The sequence below is a fragment of the Monodelphis domestica genome, chromosome 8, assembly GCF_027887165.1.
Source record: "Monodelphis domestica isolate mMonDom1 chromosome 8, mMonDom1.pri, whole genome shotgun sequence".
Classification (NCBI taxonomy): domain Eukaryota; kingdom Metazoa; phylum Chordata; class Mammalia; order Didelphimorphia; family Didelphidae; genus Monodelphis; species Monodelphis domestica.
In genome coordinates, this window is record NC_077234.1 from 216,143,212 (window position 1) to 216,160,310 (window position 17,099).

Here is a 17,099-nt window from a genome sequence, read left to right on the forward strand (position 1 = left end):
AGATTTTATAATTCTTTACTTAAACTAATCTCTCGACTTTACTCAAATTTCAATTCCTTTCCTTCTGTGTTCCCCTCCCTCAACCCCATTTCTTCTCTCATTTCTTCCTCCATCCCAAGAATGTCTTTGGAAAAATGAAAATACAAAATGGGGAAAAATGCTATGAATGATTAAGTTTTTTTTGACCTTACATACAATGTATAAAAACTATTTTGTTGACTAAACTATAATTCAGTCTGCCAAATTTGTATTGATCCCACTGACATGTACAAATGTTTCTCCATTCTTCCCTAGTCATTTTCTAAATAGTATGTGCAGTTTCTTTTTTGTTTTGAATTCATCTATATTGGTAAGTGCTAATTAAGCAATGATATATTTTCCTGATATTGCTAGGTCAGTGGTTCTTATTAAGTCCCAAGTACCACATTGAACAGTTCCTGTGTCACCCTTCACCCCATGGTTCCAAAAGGAAGAAATAATGAATAAAATCTGAACATTTTTGCAAAGGGGAGCTTTAACAGTCAATAAGCTATAATTATTCTAATTGCTAGGAATATAAAGAAAGGTAAAAATAATACAGTCCTACCTTCAAGGATCTCCCATTCAATGGAGAAGACAACTTATAATAACTAGGTGCATTCAAGAAATATCCAGAGTAGACCTGAGAATGAAAAGATATTGGGCACCTGGGGGAGCCAAGAAGAACCTCCTGAAGAAAAGCAGAATTTGAGCTAGTCATTACTTCTTTGACTTTAAATGAGAGACTTAGTAAGGACTGCATAGTATGATGGCATATTAAAAGAAAGTAATTAGTGTGAGAATACTGTACTTAAAGTTAAGAGAGACTTGAGTTTGAATACTGCAGCTGACATTAATGAACTTTATGTATGGTCATGGACAAATCATTTACCTTGACCTTCCGATTCCTCATTTGTAATATTTTTAATATTGAGTAGTTATTGGAAGATTCAAATATAAAGTTTTTATAAACCTTAATGTTTTTTATTGCTGTATATTATAAGCTAATGACAATAATGGTTTAGAAGCAGGAATAAGAACTGTTTTCAAAACCAAGAGCCATCACTTGACCCCTCTGAGCCCTAGTGGCCTTGCCCATGACATAAGGGGTTAGATTAAATGTCTCTTTAGTCTTTTGACTCTAAAGCAGGGATAGGCAAGAGAGTAAAGTGAATTATAGTGGGATATGTTTGTAGCTAATTTTGCTCTTCCTGAAAAACCTTCTAAAAGCTATCTCTTTAATATTTAATTTGTAACTGAGGGGTTTCGTCTTTCATTATAGAGAGGGGGAAGGAGAAGAGAACCTCCCTCCTCAAAGCTAGGTTCAGGGGAGACAGCTGATGTTTAGGGTTGGCTCAGAGAGAGAAGAGGGAGTTTAAAGATTTTCCCTCTTCTGCCTTCCCTACTTAGCTAAGGCTGCTCTCCCAGATTTGCTCTTGTCCCTCTTATTCCCCCTCCACTACTGTAGACCAAAGGGTCTCCCCTTGATCTGTTCTCTCACACACAGCTTGGGAAAAAGATAACTATTTTGATGTCAACTCAATCTGGCTATTACAAAGAATAACTAGCAGGGGAATAATGGGAGAGGAAAGTGGGGAAAAGGGGGTCCCTGTCTCTATCTAAAACCTTTTTCCCTCCCTCCTTGAGTTTAGGGGGAACTCAGGCTTTGGCAGCCTGATCCCCCTGAGATAAAGTCAGATTGACTCACCCTGGGTTTAGCCCCTTGGCCACAGTTCAGACTCAGGGCAACAAGAGCTGAAGAAAAGTTGGACAGATTTAAAATGTCTTTCTCAGGTTTTTTCTTCAATAGTCTTTTCAATTGGGAAATGTTGGGGGGAAAGATTTCCAGTCACAAGCAGGAAAAAGTGGGTAACCCTCAGAAGAAAGTCTTTTTCAACCTTCTCCCGACTGAGAGACCAACTCCTCTCCTAGCCAGAATCTTCAGCTCCTCCAGATTCCCAACTCCTCCCCCATAAAGGTGATCAGTTCCACACACTCTTCAGCCTGGCACTTTTCTTATGTGCCATCCTCTGTCACCCCTAGATGTCTCACATTTTGAGAATAATGCTTTAACTGAAATCATATAAACACAAAACTATCTTTTATAAAGTGCTATTATGGAATCCCTCCACAAACCCCAATGTCCATGAAAAATTTTGAAAACATCAATAGGGAGAAAAGTTTGTTAACTGGTTTCTTAGGCTCTCTGATTTTTCATTTTTACCACAGCTTGGACTCTTAGGCTTGTTGTTAGTAATAGGCACATTAGAGAACCTCTCATTCTCATCATTCCACTTATGCATATTTGTTAGGATGTAAGTCATTTAAAGGGATAGATTATTTCCATTTTTGTATTTGTATTTCAAGTGTCAAGCACATAGTAGGTGCCTAATAAGTGTTTTCTGGTTGATTATATAAAAAAGATGGACAAGAATATTTTAGTGATTACAAATTCAGTGTGACTACCATGGAAATTTCCTTCGTACATGGAAAGCAGCTCATTGTAGATATTTTCCAACTACTTTGATTGTGGTCTGATCTAGCATAACTTTGATTTTTATAATTGATGATTTCTTTCTCTAATAATGTGATTTCTGCAGATAAATTTTGTGAACCAGAATCAATGTCACCAAAATTTATAGATTTTACAATATTAGAACTATGCCAATATAATCTAGTATTGTAATTGAACATGAAATATAGAAATAGGAAAGAGCTTGATAGAGTGCTGAACTAGGAGTGAGGAAGATGAGTTCAAATCTGGCCTCTGTAACTTAATGGTTATGTGACCTTAATCAAGTTATATAATCTCTGTATCAATTTTCTTATGTATAAAATGAGAATAATAAATAGAATCTACCTCACAGGATTGTTGTAAGGATCAAATGACATAATATTTATAAAGTACTTAGCAAAGTACCTGGCATAATCAGGCATATATATATATATATATATATATATATATATATATATATATTACATAATATATGTATATATAATAAATGCTTATTCTCTTTTCATCCCATAACAAAGCAATACCTATGAGTGACTGTCATGAATTGCCAAGAAAACAGAAAGAAAAGCAAACAAAAAAAACCTTTTTTTTTAACCCTTACCTTCTGTCTTGGAATCAATACTGTGTATTGGTTCCGAGGCAGGGAGTCAAGATGGCAGCTTAGCAAGCAGCAAAAGTTCAGACCTCGTGGAAGACCCTTCCTTACCGATACAGACTGAATGCTCCTAGGGCACCGAAATTCAATCTGAACAACAGGACAGAAGCGGGAAACCCTCCTTCTAGACTCAAATCAAAAGGTACACCCTCCAAAAGCCAGAATCCAAGAATACTCAGGGCTAAGGGGAAGGCAGAGGGTAGGTCCCAGGACCCCTCCCCCACAACCCAGAGGGCTGAGCCCCCAGCAGCAGCGGGAACCTCTGAGCGGGCAAAGGTGCTGGTTTGCAGGGTCTACCTTAGCAGGGTGCTGGGCTCAGACAATCCAGCTTGGACAGCAGGGAGGAAGCCAGGGTGAAACGGGCCTTGGCTGGGTCCCTCCATCGGGCTCCAGTCTCACCCTTGCCCTGGGCACATCCAGACCAATCCAGTTGAACTAATCCCATCAGAACTCCTCAGAGTTTAGGGAGGCGGGCAAAGGCACTTGCAGACAGCGGAGAAGCAGCTGGAGAGAACTGGAGAGAGCCTGGGCAGCCCAGCCTTCCAGGAGTCTTCAGAGCCTCAGTGCTTCATACCACATACAGCCCAACCCAATTGAACTCAATCCAATCAAAAGCCTCCAGAGGACAGGGAAGCTAACATTCCTCCCCTAGAGACTGTACCAAGAGATCTGACAAAACTCCAAGAGGGAAGACTGACAGCCCCAGAACAAAAACAAAATGAGAGGAGCAAGAGCACAGCCAAATATGGGGAGCAAAGAAGGGATAAACTCGAGCAAACAACAGAAAAAGAACAAAGAAATTACAATAGACAGCTTCTGCACAGGTAATGAGCAAAGAGCAAATGAAACAAAGGGGGAGGACCCAGCAAAGGAAAAATCAGAAATTCCAGTGAATTGGATACAGGCTTTGGAAGAACTCAAAATGCAATTCAAAACACAATTAAGAGAGGCTGAAGACAATTGGGAAAAGAACTTAAAAACTAAGATAAGTCATCTGGAAACAGAAAATAGTGTCTTGAAAGCCAAAATCAACCAGCTGGAAAATGAGGCAAAGGAGATGAAAGATGAGGCAAAGCAGATGAAAGATGAGGCGAAGAAGATGAAAGATGACCTCCAAAGAAAATCCGACCAAAAGGAAAAGGACGACCAAAAATCTAAAGATGAAATTCAGTCTTTAAGAACCAGAATACAACTACTAGAATTGAGAGACCTCACAAGGCAGCAAGACACTATAAAACAAAACCAAAAGAATGAAAAAATTGAGGAAAATATGAAGCATCTCATTCACAAAACAGAGGATTTAGAAAATCGTTCAAGGAGAGACAATTTAAGAATTATTGGCCTACCAGAAGACCATGACAAAAGAAAAAGCCTGGACATTATATTACAGGAAATTATTAAAGAAAACTGCCCCAAAATCCTTGAACAAGAGGGAAAAGTGGAGATTGATAGAATCCACAGATCACCTTCTGTACTTAATCCCCAACTGACAACACCCAGGAATGTTATAGCCAAATTCAAGAACTATCAGACAAAATAAAAGATATTACAAGCTGCCAAGAAGAAGTCATTCAGATACCAAGGAACCACAGTGAGGATAACTCAGGATCTGGCTGCATCCACACTGAACAAAAGAAAGGCATGGAATACAATATTCCGGAAAGCAAGGGAACTAGGTCTACAACCAAGAATCAACTACCCAGCAAAACTGACTATATTCTTACAGGGGAAAGTATGGTCATTCAACAAAATAGAAGAATGTCAAGAATTCGTAAAGAAAAGACCAGACCTGAACAGAAAATTTGATGTCCAAGCACAGAACTCAAAGGAATCATCAAAAGGTAATTAAAATAGAGGGGAAAAAAGAAAAAGAAAAAAAAATTTTAAGAGACTCAATAAGTTAAAATGATATGTATCCCTATAAGAAAAGAGGTCATTGGTAACTCTTAAAAACTGTTGTTATTAGCTGGGCAGCAAAAAGAAGTATTCTTAGAGGGAACAGGAACAAACTGTATAGGATGAAAGGACAAGACATAAATAGGCATATAGATATATGCATACAAAAATACATACACATGAGTATGCATATATATATATATAACTAGAGCTTAAAAATAGGTTAATATTAAAAGAAATGGGAAAAGAAACAAATGGGGGTAAATTTATATGTCATAAAGAAGCTCATGGTGGGAGGGGGGAGAACATCAATACACTGGAAGGGTAAAGAGGTCAGAGACAGGAAATACTCAACTTTTACGTGCTTTGAAAGTGACTCAAAGAGGGAAAAACAATCCAATCCATTGGGGGCAGAGAATAGATTTGCACCTTATAGGGGAGTAGAAGGGTAACAAACGGTCTGGTGGGGAGGGAAGCAGTACAAGAGAGGGAGAGAGCGGGGGGTTAATTTTAAAAAGACTACAGGGAAAATAAGGGGGGGATAAAAAAGGAGAGGGGTAGAAAGGGAAGTAAAATAAGGGTGGGAACAAGGGGGACTCTTCAAAAGCAAACATTGGTGTAGAAGGAAATAGTGAAAGAAGAAAAGGCAGGAACAGCAGCAGAAATCAAAATGCTGGGAAATACACAGCTAGTAATCATAACTCTGAATGTGAATGGAATGAACTCACCCATAAAATGAAAGCGAATAGCAGAGTGGATTAGAGTCCAAAACCCTACCATATGATGTCTACAAGAAACACATATGAGAAAGGTAGATACACATAGGGTGAAAGTAAGAGGGTGGAGCCAAATCTATTGGGCATCAACTGACAAAAAGAAGGCAGGAGTCGCAATCATGATATCTGACAAAGCCAAAGTAAAAATAAATCTAGTTAAAAGAGATAGAGAAGGTAATTACATTCTGATAAAAGGCAGTATAGACAGTGAGGAAATATCTGTACTCAACATGTATGCACCAAATGGCATAGCATCCAAATTTCTAAAGGAGAAACTAGAGGAAGTCAAGGACAAAATAGATAGAAAAACTATACTAGTGGGAGATCTGAACCTTCCTCTATCTGAACTAGATAAATCAAACTAAAAAATAAATAAGAAAGAGGTAAGAGAAGTGGATGGAATCTTAGAAAAATTAGAGTTAGTAGACATGTGGAGACACATAAATAAGGACAAAAAGGAATATACCTTCTTTTCTGCAGCACATGGTACATTTATAAAAATTGACCATATATTAGGGTATAAAAACATTGCAAACAAGTGCAAAAGAGCAGAAATAATAAATGCAAATTTCTCAGATAACAATGAAATGAAAATAATAATTAATAAGGGAACATGGAGAGGTAAATCGAAAATTAATTGGAAATTAAACAATACGATTCTCCAAAACCAGTTAGTTAAAGAACAAATCATAGAAACAATTAATAACTTCATTGAAGAAAATGACAATGATGAGACATCCTTTCAAAATCTATGGGATGCAGCCAAAGCAGTACTCGGGGGGAAATTTATATCCTTGAATTCATATATTAACAAATTAAGAAGGGCAGAGGTCAATGAATTGGGCATGCAAATTAAAAAACTAGAAGGTGAACAAATTAAAAACCCTCAGATGAAGACTAAATTAGAGATACTAAAATTCAAAGGAGAAATTAATAAAATTGAAAGTCAAAGAATTATTGATTTAATAAATAAGACTAGAAGCTGGTACTTTGAAAAAACAAATAAAATAGACAAAGTACTAGTCAGTCTAATTAAAAAAAAGGAAAGAAATAAACCAAATTGACAGTATCCAAGATGAAAAAGGAGACCTCACCTCTAATGAAGAGGAAATTAAGGCAATTATTAAAAACTATTTTGCCCAATTATATGGCAACAAATATGGCAATCTAGGTGATATGGATGAATACTTACAAAAATATAAATTGCCTAGACTAAAAGAGGAAGATATAAATTACCTTAACAACCCCATTTCAGAAAAAGAAATTGAACAAGCCATCAAAAACTCCGTAAGAAAAAATCCCCATGTCCAGATGGTTTCACAAATGAATTCTATCAAACATTCAAAGAACAACTAATCCCAATATTAAACAAATTATTTGACAGAATAGGCCAAGATGGAGTTCTACCAAATTAATTCTATGACACAAACATGGTTCTGATCCCAAAGCCAGGCAGGTCAAAAACAGAGAAAGAAAACTATAGACCAATCTCCCTAATGAATATAGACACAGACATCTTAAATAGGATACTAGCAAAAAGACTCCAGCAAGTCATCACAAGGGTTATCCACTATGAGCAGGCAGGATTCATACCAGGAATGCAAGGATGGTTCAATATTAAGAAAACCATCCACATAATTGACCATATTAACAAGCAAACTGACAAAAATCACATGATTATCTCAATAGATGTAGAAAAAGCCTTTGATAAAATACAACACCCATTCCTATTGAAAACAATAGAAAGTATAGGAATAGAAGGGCCTTTCCTAAAAATAATAAACAGTATATATCTAAAACCATCAGCAAACATCATTTGCAATGGGGATAAACTAGAAGCCTTTCCAATAAGATCAGGAGTAAACAAGGATGCTCATTATCACCTCTATTATTTAACATTGTACTAGAAACACTAGCAGTAGCAATTATAGAAGAAAAAGAAATTGAAGGTATTAAAATTGGCAATGAGGAGACCAAGCTATCACTCTTTGCAGATGATATGATGGTTTACTTAAGGAATCCTAGAGAATCAACCAAAAAGTTACTCGAAATAATCAACAACTTTAGCAAAGTTGCAGGATACAAAATAAACCCGCATAAGTCATCAGCATTTTATTATATCTCTAACCCATTTCAGCAGCAAGAATTAGAAAGCGAAATACCATTCAAAATCACCCTAGACAATTTAAAATACTTAGGAATCTATCTGCCAAGACAAACACAGGAACTATATGAACACAACTACAAAACACTTTCCACACAGCTAAAACTAGATCTAAACAATTGGAAAAACATTGATTGCTCATGGGTGGGACGAGCTAACATAAAAAATGACAATCCTACCGAAATTAATTAACTTATTTAGTGCCATACCCATTGAACTACCAAAAAACTTCTTTACTGAATTAGAAAAAACCATAACTAAGTTCATTTGGAAGAACAAAAGATCAAGGATATCCAGGGAAATCATGAAAAAAAAAATGCAAAGGAAGGAGGACTTGCAGTCCCAGATCTCAAACTATACTATAAAGCAGTGGTTATCAAAACAATTTGGTACTGGCTAAGAGACAGAAAGGAGGATCAGTGGAATAGACTTGGCATAAATGATCTCAGCAAGACAGTTTATGACAAACCGAAAGACCCTAGCTTTTGGGACAAAAATCCATTATTTGATTAAAACTGCTGGGAAAAGTGGAAGACAGTGTGGAAGAGATTAGGTTTGGATCAACACCTCACACCCTACAGCAAGATAAATTCATAATGGGTGAATTACTTGAACATAAAGAAGGAAACTATAAGTAAATTAGGTGAACACAGAATAGTATACCTGTTAGACCTTTGGGAAGGGAAAGATTTTAAAACCAAGCAAGACTTAGAAAGAGTCACAAAATGTAAAATAAATAATTTTGACTACATCAAATTAAAAAGTTTTTGTACAAACAAAACCAATGTAACTAAAATCAGAAGGGTAGCAACAAATTGGGAAACAATCTTCATAAAAACCTCTGACAAAGGTTTAATTACTCAAATTTACAAAGAGCTAAATCAATTGTACAAAAAATCAAGCCATTCTCCAATTGATAAATGGGCAAGGGACATGAACAGGCAGTTCTCAGCCAAAGAAATCAAAACTATTAATAAGCACATGAAAAAGTGCTCTGCATCTCTTATAATTAGAGAGATGCAAATCAAAACAACTCTGAGGTATCACCTCACACTAGCAGATTGGCTAACATAACAGCTATGGAAAGTGTGTGGCAAAGTAGGGACACTAATTCACTGTTGGTGGGGTTGTGAACTGATCCAATCATTCTGGAGGGCAATCTGGAACTATGCCGAAAGGGCAATAAAAGACTGTCTGCCCTTTGATCCAGCCATAGCACTGCTGGGTTTGTACCCCAAAGAGATAATAAGGAAAAAGACTTGTACAAGAATATTCATAGCTGCACTCTTTGTGGTGGCCAAAAATTGGAAAATGAGGGGATGCCCTTCAATTGGGGAATGGCTGAACAAATTGTGGTATATGTTGGCGATGGAATACTATTGTGCTCAAAGGAATAATAAAGTGGAGGAATTCCATGGAGACTGGAACAACCTCCAGGAATTGATGCAGAGAGAAAGGAGCAGAACCAGGAGAACATTGTACACAGAGACTGATACATTGTGGTACAATAGAAGGTAATGGTCTTCTCCATTAGTGGCAATGCAGTGTCCCTGAACAATCTGCAGGGATCTAAAAATCTATCCACAAGCAGAAGATAAACTGTGGGAGTAAAAATACCGATGAAAAGTAACTGCTTGACTACAGGGGTGGAGGGGATATGACTGAGGAGAGACTAAATGAACACTCTAATGCAAATACCAACAACATGGAAATGGGTTTGAATCAAGAACACATGTGATACCCAGTGGAGTTGCACGTGGGCTATGGGAGAGGTGGTAGGAGGGAGGAGAGGGAAGAAAAGAAAATGATCTTTCTTTCCAATGAATAATGTTTGGAAATGACCAAGTAAAAATTAAAAAAGAAAAAGAAAAAAGGAAAAAAAGAAATCATTAAAAAAAAATACTGTGTATTGGTTCCGAGGCAGAAGAGTGGTAAGGGCTAGGCAATGGGGGTTAAGTGACTTGCCTAGGATCACACAGCTGGGGAGTGTCTGAGGCCAGATTTGAACCTAGGACCTCCCGTCTCTAGGCCTGGTTCACTGAGCTACCCAGGTGCCCCCCCAAAAAACTTTTTCTGTATAATATTTACTATGAATTCCTTTTTGTTTTGTTTCAATTGGTAAATGCAAATATATGTGATAAGCATTGATATTGTTTCATTTAGAATGTCAGTTCCTTATGAACAGAGATATTTGAATTCTTTGTGCTTCTTTCCCTAGTGTCTGGTACATAATAGATGCTGAATAAATGATTAATTATTAATTTGTGTTTTGGGATATCTAGATATTTTAAAATAAGTTTCATACAATTATAGTACACTTAATTCTAGTTTATTCAAAGTTAATAATTAGTTTTGTTATTTTTAAAAATTATTTTCCTTTTTCTTTTCTTTACCTATTGATTTAGAATATAAGCTCCTTGAGGGCAATAACTTTTAATTTTTTTTCTTTTTAACCCTAGCTCCTATCAAAATACTTTGGCTAAGCAGGTAATTGATTAAGGATTATTGACTTGAATTTATTATTCATTTGTTTTCCTGAACCTTAAGCAAATGTTAGAAAAGAAGAAAGAATGGTACAATGGAAAGAATGCTAGATTTAAAGTTGATTGTAGGAAGTAAAAATCCCAATTCTGTCTCTTCGTGTGACCTTGGATAAATCACCTAACCTCTATGGGTGTCAATTTCTTCATCTGTTAAATAAAGGGCATTAGCTAGATGATCCCTTCAAGAACCCTCTAACTCTTAATCAGTCTTATGAATAGTAAGAGATCAAAATATTGCTTTCTCAATGTTGTCTTATTAAAAATATAATAATTTTTAAAATGTTTGGGGACTTGAGGATTAGGTTGACTTTAATGAAAAATAAGAGTTTGGGGATAGAAGATTTTATTTTACATTGAACATATTTTAATCAATTACTACAGACTATAAACAAATTTGTTTTGCTAAAATCCTTGTCTATGATAAAGGTTTTATAATGATACACTGAAAAAAATCTGGAGCAAGCAAAGAAACATCCTATTGAAACATTAAATAAACATGTCTTTAAGGATTTACATGTTTGGACCAAATACTGAGATTGTGTAAAATTCAAGTAATTATATATATATATATGTATATATATATATATATACACATATACATTTAAATATATATTTGTGGGGGGAGTAGAGTGAAGTTTAGGAAAGGTTTTGTTTAATCTTTTCTGTACAAAAAACAATTATAACAAACCTCCCTCTTGATTCTTATAGGTTGATAAGTATCAAAATTTGCATAGTGCCTAGTCAATCAAGAGTAATTTGTTAACTAATGGAAAAAATTGGTTATATTCTTAGCAGCAAGCCCATAAAGATGAATATTCTCCTGAATATTTCCTGGAACCAAGTAATGAATCATCTGTACAGTTTACCAGTGACTCTATTCCTCTACACACTTTGGAAGTGGTATATACAAATTTAATGTCCCTTTTTTTCCCCCAATACTCTTGATCAATTAGTTCTACAATGTTATATTTGGTCAACTAATTAACATTAATTTTAATGTGATATTTACTTAAATGAGAGCATGCCAATCTACCTTTTGCAGGTTTGAGGTTTTTTTTTGGGGGGGGGGTGGGAATGAGGTTTCATCTTTATTGGGACCAAAAAAAATCTTTCAGAACAGACTTCCAACTTGATTCTTGGAGGTCAATAAGTTTTACAATTTTAATTGGTACCTAATGACCCCAAAGTAAGTAAGTTGTTAACTAATGGAAAAATGGTTATGTTCTTAGCAGCCAATTCATAAAGATGAGCCCAATTCTCCTGAGTGTTTCCTGGAACCAAAAAAAGAACCACTTGTACAGTTCACCAGGGACTCTGTTCCTCTACACAGTTTGGAGGTGATATTTTCAACCTTTATGCCCTATCTTATTTAATACACTTGTTGAATGAGCTCTATATTGTCATATTTGGTCAACTAATTAACAATATTTTTGAATCTGATGTCACTAAAATTAAAGCATGCCATTCTAGCTCTTCATAGCAGAATTGTTTTGGTTTTATTTTTGCAGGGGAGGATGAATATCATTTCTTTAGTCTCTGCTAGGTCAAAAAAATTCAAAACAGATCTTCATCTTAATTAATGTAGGCTGATAAGTTTTACAAATTTGGGTAGTGCCTAATCACCCAAGAATAAATTGTTAACTAATGGTAAAATGGTTATATTCTTAGCAGCCAATGCATAAAGAGGAATCCAATTCTCCTGAGTGTTTCCTGGAACCAAACAATGAACCATCTGCACAGTTTACCAGTGACCCTGTTTCTCTACACAGTTTGGAGGTGATATATACAATTTTTATGTCCCACCTTTTCTAATGCTCACAGTGAATCAGTTCTACTGATAGTTTTTATTCCTTTATTACTAAGATGAGAGCATGCTAATTTCCCTTTGAATAGCAGAATCCTGTCCCCAGCAAACATTTTACTGCAGATAACTGATTTTTTGCATGACCTAATCATTGAATGTATAAATAATCTAGCCTATGATAATTATATTCACTTTAAAAATAATATAGTAAAAATCTGTTAAATGAAATGAAAAATCAGGGGGTTGGGTTTATTGTTATTGTTTGGAGGAGGTAGTACTGTATCTTCTACTATAATAAACATGAAAATTAACTCATTTGCTTACAAAGAGGTTGTGACTGATTACAAATTAGTGTAATATTTTTCAGAGATAGAGATGTAGACTGGACCAGAGAAAGGAACATTTCTCTGAGAGTAGAAGGATGCGTGTGTTTTATTTTATATTTTTCTTTCTTAAGGAAGCATTCTTGAAAATTATATTCCTCCTCTGAGAACAAAGACCATGTTTTTATCATTTTCCTTAGGGTCCTGATACACTCAGGCTTTTGATTAAATGAAAAAGAAAAGACAAAGTACAGACTGGGAGCTGCTCTCATAGCTGAGAGTAAAGTAAATTTGAAGTGTGATTTATAAACAAAAAAGCATTACAGATTGGGTGGTCTTTTAATAGCAGCTTCTGTGAAAGATCTTACTAGTTCAACACTTCCAAAACTGTGTTCTACAGGGTATCCTAGATCATGAAAACAGGAACCCCAAGAGAATAATTAATCCTAGAGAGACATTCTCTCTCTCTCTCTCATATAAAATATTGTAAAATCATTGAAGGATCAAAAATATTACTTAGTTGTAGCAATATTTTTAGCAAGTTAAATTTTATTCACTAAGATTCCCATGACTCAAACTCCCTAGGCTCCTTGGAACAGAATTTTATGAGATCCTTTAATATATTTTAAGCCTTTGTGATCAATGGCTTAAATGTGTTGGAAAATTAAGGATTTATTTTGTGAACATACTGAATGCCAATTTAGTCTTTCTGACCCCCTACTGGTGCTTTTGAAAAGCTGGAGCAAGAGCAACATTTGGACATATATGATTTTACTTTGTTATTGGAAAGGCAATGTGGGAAGGTGAAAATGTTCTAGATTCAAATTCAAATGGCTCAAACACAATTTCTGCCATTGCCCACTGCTGTGATGTTAGGCAAAGTACTTAACCTTCTGGGGCTTCCTCAGTTTCTTCATGCAAAAATTAAAAGAGTTGAATTGGACCTTTCAGAAAGGCCAAGTTTCTGTTTAACTGAATCTATGTGTCTATGAGTGCAGAGGCTACAGAAATAGTTATCATTAGCCATTCCTACAGCATTATAATTTCCACCTTTTGATTTAAAGTTCTGGGCTTGGTAACAGAGATAGTGCTTTTCTCTTCCTAAGGGTATTTATTACTGACTTGACAAATAAACTATGTCTGTGTGTGTGTGTGTGTGTACATGTGTATAGTCTTATTTTTTTCATAATAAGCCAGATAAATGAACATAAGCTCTTTGAGGGCACTGACCATTTTGTTTTTGTCAAATTCCCATTTTTTGTTGTTTGTCTCATAGTAGATATTTAGTGAATGCTTATGGATTGATTGAATAATCCTACTTTTTGAACAATGGCTGATATATGAAGGATTTCAGTACAGATTGAGGGAGAGGTGTCAATTTTTACCTTTGTTTTGCCCATTCTTGTCAAATTTGGTAAATAGTTGAATTAAATTAATTTGAATGACAATTGGAGTTGGGTGACTGTGATGATCTATTACTTTCAGAGAACATGGAATCTTAAGTCTTCTTCTAATGAAGTTCCAGGTGATTCTCATCAGGAAAGACCTTTTGTAATCCATGAACCAGCAAATTATACTTCCCATTTTCCAACAGCTGAAAAGCCCTAAAGATACCTGATCTTCAGAACTTGAACATATCCATTCTATCTAAAGCAATTTGGTTAGGGAGGCAGAGCGATTTCTAAACAATAATCACAGGTATCAAGCAGAATGAACTGGATATATGATCAATTTCAAAGGTACTAAAGTTATACATTATATAGTCATACATTTAAGTCATTAGGTAGTATTGTCAACAGTAGGATCTTTGAAAGACATAGATAAATATTTCTCCTGCCTTTTCTTTTTCTCATATAGCCTGAAGAGGAAGTGGCAAAAGCATAAGTTAATCAGTATCATTAACCTTTTCTTCTTAAGTAATCTTAGAGACTATTATAGGATTTTATATTTATATGGAGACATAAAAAAATCTTTTTTCATCAAAGCCTGAGGTCATTTCTTCCAAGTTTTGAGTTACTATATATATATATATATATATATATGTATATATATATATATGTCTGTATAGTTTTATGAAATTGTAAGTCAAATATTAGTATGGAAAAAATGATATGCTATGAAAATCATCCACATGCTTAGAAGTTGGTAAATGTATAATTTTGCAATCTTTAAGATAAATATGATCCTGCAAGAAGACTTTTCCCATAAGCATGCTTCAAGAGTATGATTCTTTGTAATGACCAACAGAAGAAAATGCTGATTTTTGTCTTCTTATTTCTTTTAGGTTGATTTGGCCTTTTCCTTAACAGAGCTTTCCATTAAACAGAAAGTCAAGGAACCTAGTGCAGAAGAGGAAAGGAGAAAATGGGAAGAAGGACGAGTAGACTACATGGGAAAAGATGCTTTTGCTCGTATTCAGGAAAAATTGGATAGATTTTTGCAGTAGTCTTCTCAGTTGGATCTGTAGTCTAGTGGAAATGCCGTTGTCATCTTGCTCATGCTTCTGTGAAATGATAAACAGTCTCTTCTAGCCCTTAGTAATGGGGAAGGCCTTTTAAACAATGTGCCTCTATTTATTTTCAGCCAACTTCAGTGCCTAATACAAGCAGTACGGAAAATTCAAGTCCGACTTGAAATGCCTAGCTGATCCAAGATAAATAATTTGTTTTCATTATCAAATCTGTACCTCACTTAATCTTGCCAGCAAAATTATTGACATAAACATAGACTTTGTTAAATGTATGTGTTATAACAAGTAGGATATCTAAAATGTAGATCTATTCAGGTACAAAAATATAGATGCTTAGTGTAGTTGAAAATCATACATCAGCCTCACTGTTTTCATTTCTTTAAAAATGCTAGAAGGTGAAATTGGTGATCTGGGAAAGATTGAAGATAAATGGACCCATTTCTTTAAGGCAAAGTTAAATTTCAGTAACTCACCTTTTTTATTTTACTTTCAGTTTTAAGTTCTCATGGTCCTTTTTGATGTCTCTGCTAGGAACCCTCATTTTGGACATACCATATAGAAAAATGCTCACCTGGCTGATAAATGAGCCTCTTTCATCTTATATAAAGAAACTGCCATAATGTTTCTAAAGTCTTAGTTTATTTTAGTTCTCCAGGCACTAGCTCATTGCTGCAATATCTGAAATCTCTTTTGCTTAAAGACAAGTAAATTTTCATTTTCTGTTGAAGTGACTCTCTTTCCCCCTCCCCTTATCAATATCTAAGACTCACTACCTCAGTTTTAACTAACTTATTTAGCCATGGTGCTTTACAAACTCTTTCAGTAGATTCAAAGGAATTCTCAATTTTATGAGACTGGGCTGCTCAATTTCATGAGAAGCTCTCAAAAGACCCTGTACTTTAGGAACCTGCAATGGATGTTTTTACATTTCTTATGACTACTGTTAACTGATCAGGCACATTCATCATAATTGAGAAAGCAATTCATCCTACTGAAGAGAGAAGGTAAATGAATTTTTGAAGTTTTTTTAGGGGATTGCTTATTATAAGCCTACTGAAAAATTAATGACTAATTTGTAATATATTTTAGAGGAGCTGGGAAGTCTACCAATGGCATTATAATTGAATGTGGCATTTTGATTGAATGAATGTTTGAAAACATTTAAAATATCCCTGAGGATGTTTGTTTCTGGGCCAGGGAGATCCAATTGAATTCTTTTAAATGGCTCCTTTCTGTTAGGGCATCAACCTATCCAGGGAAGTAGGATTTAGAAGCTTCATTTGTGTTTATGACTGAATAATTGTTGATTTAATAGTCCTTGCTAGTAGTATATGCTTATTGATTAGTGAAAGCCTTTTAAAAAATAATGTAGAAAGTTCTTAAGTTGTGAGTCAAATGTAGAAATGGTGATGTCATAATATTGGAAGTCTCTAATTGTTGGAGAAAGGAATGCAAATACTGTGTTATGATATTGAATAGAGGATAATGAGTGATCTAAAGTGAATAAATGAGGTGTGACATATAAAATATGGAGATAAGTGAACTAGCTTTGTTCTCAGCTTCTTTTGTTTTGGGGAATGTGTGTCAACAGAGGCAACTAAATCATCCTCTGGTACATGTTAAACTGTACAGGTCATACTCTCTATTAGCATCAGAATTTTTTCATCTTATTTAAACTGTTCCCTTTTAAAGACTATTTGTGTTTTGCATGTGTGTTCTGGGAACACAGAGTGATGTTTTATGTTCAAAGGGAAGCAGTTTTATTTAATATTTCCAAATTCTCTGAATAAAAAAATGCAAATACATATTACATGAATTTTTCACAACTGCTTTTAGAAATAAAATATCCAGAAGTTTTTATTTTTCAAATAACACCTATTTGAGAAAGCTGACAGCTTTCCACTGATGTTTCTGAAATGTATATTTTTATACATA

At 35.0% G+C, this 17,099-nt stretch overlaps 1 protein-coding gene across 15 annotated transcripts in view; it reads left to right on the forward strand.

Moving 5' to 3' along the window:
- GYG2 (glycogenin 2) overlaps nt 1–16,707 on the forward strand; it is a 59,683-nt gene extending 42,976 nt beyond the window's left edge. For 4 of the 15 annotated variants that reach the window (XM_007500983.3, XM_056807997.1, XM_007500985.3 and 1 more), the window contains 4 exons: nt 11,360–11,467; nt 11,797–11,904; nt 12,236–12,343; nt 14,979–16,707. In XM_007500983.3, coding sequence (XP_007501045.1) covers nt 11,360–11,467; nt 11,797–11,904; nt 12,236–12,343; nt 14,979–15,140 — 486 coding nt within the window. In that variant the 3' untranslated portion in view covers nt 15,141–16,707. The remainder of the gene's footprint in view (nt 1–11,359; nt 11,468–11,796; nt 11,905–12,235; nt 12,344–14,978) is intronic. The other 11 variants (XM_007500992.2, XM_056807995.1, XM_056807996.1 and 8 more) reach the window with 7 other exon arrangements.
- The last annotated feature ends 392 nt before the right edge of the window (nt 16,708–17,099 follow it).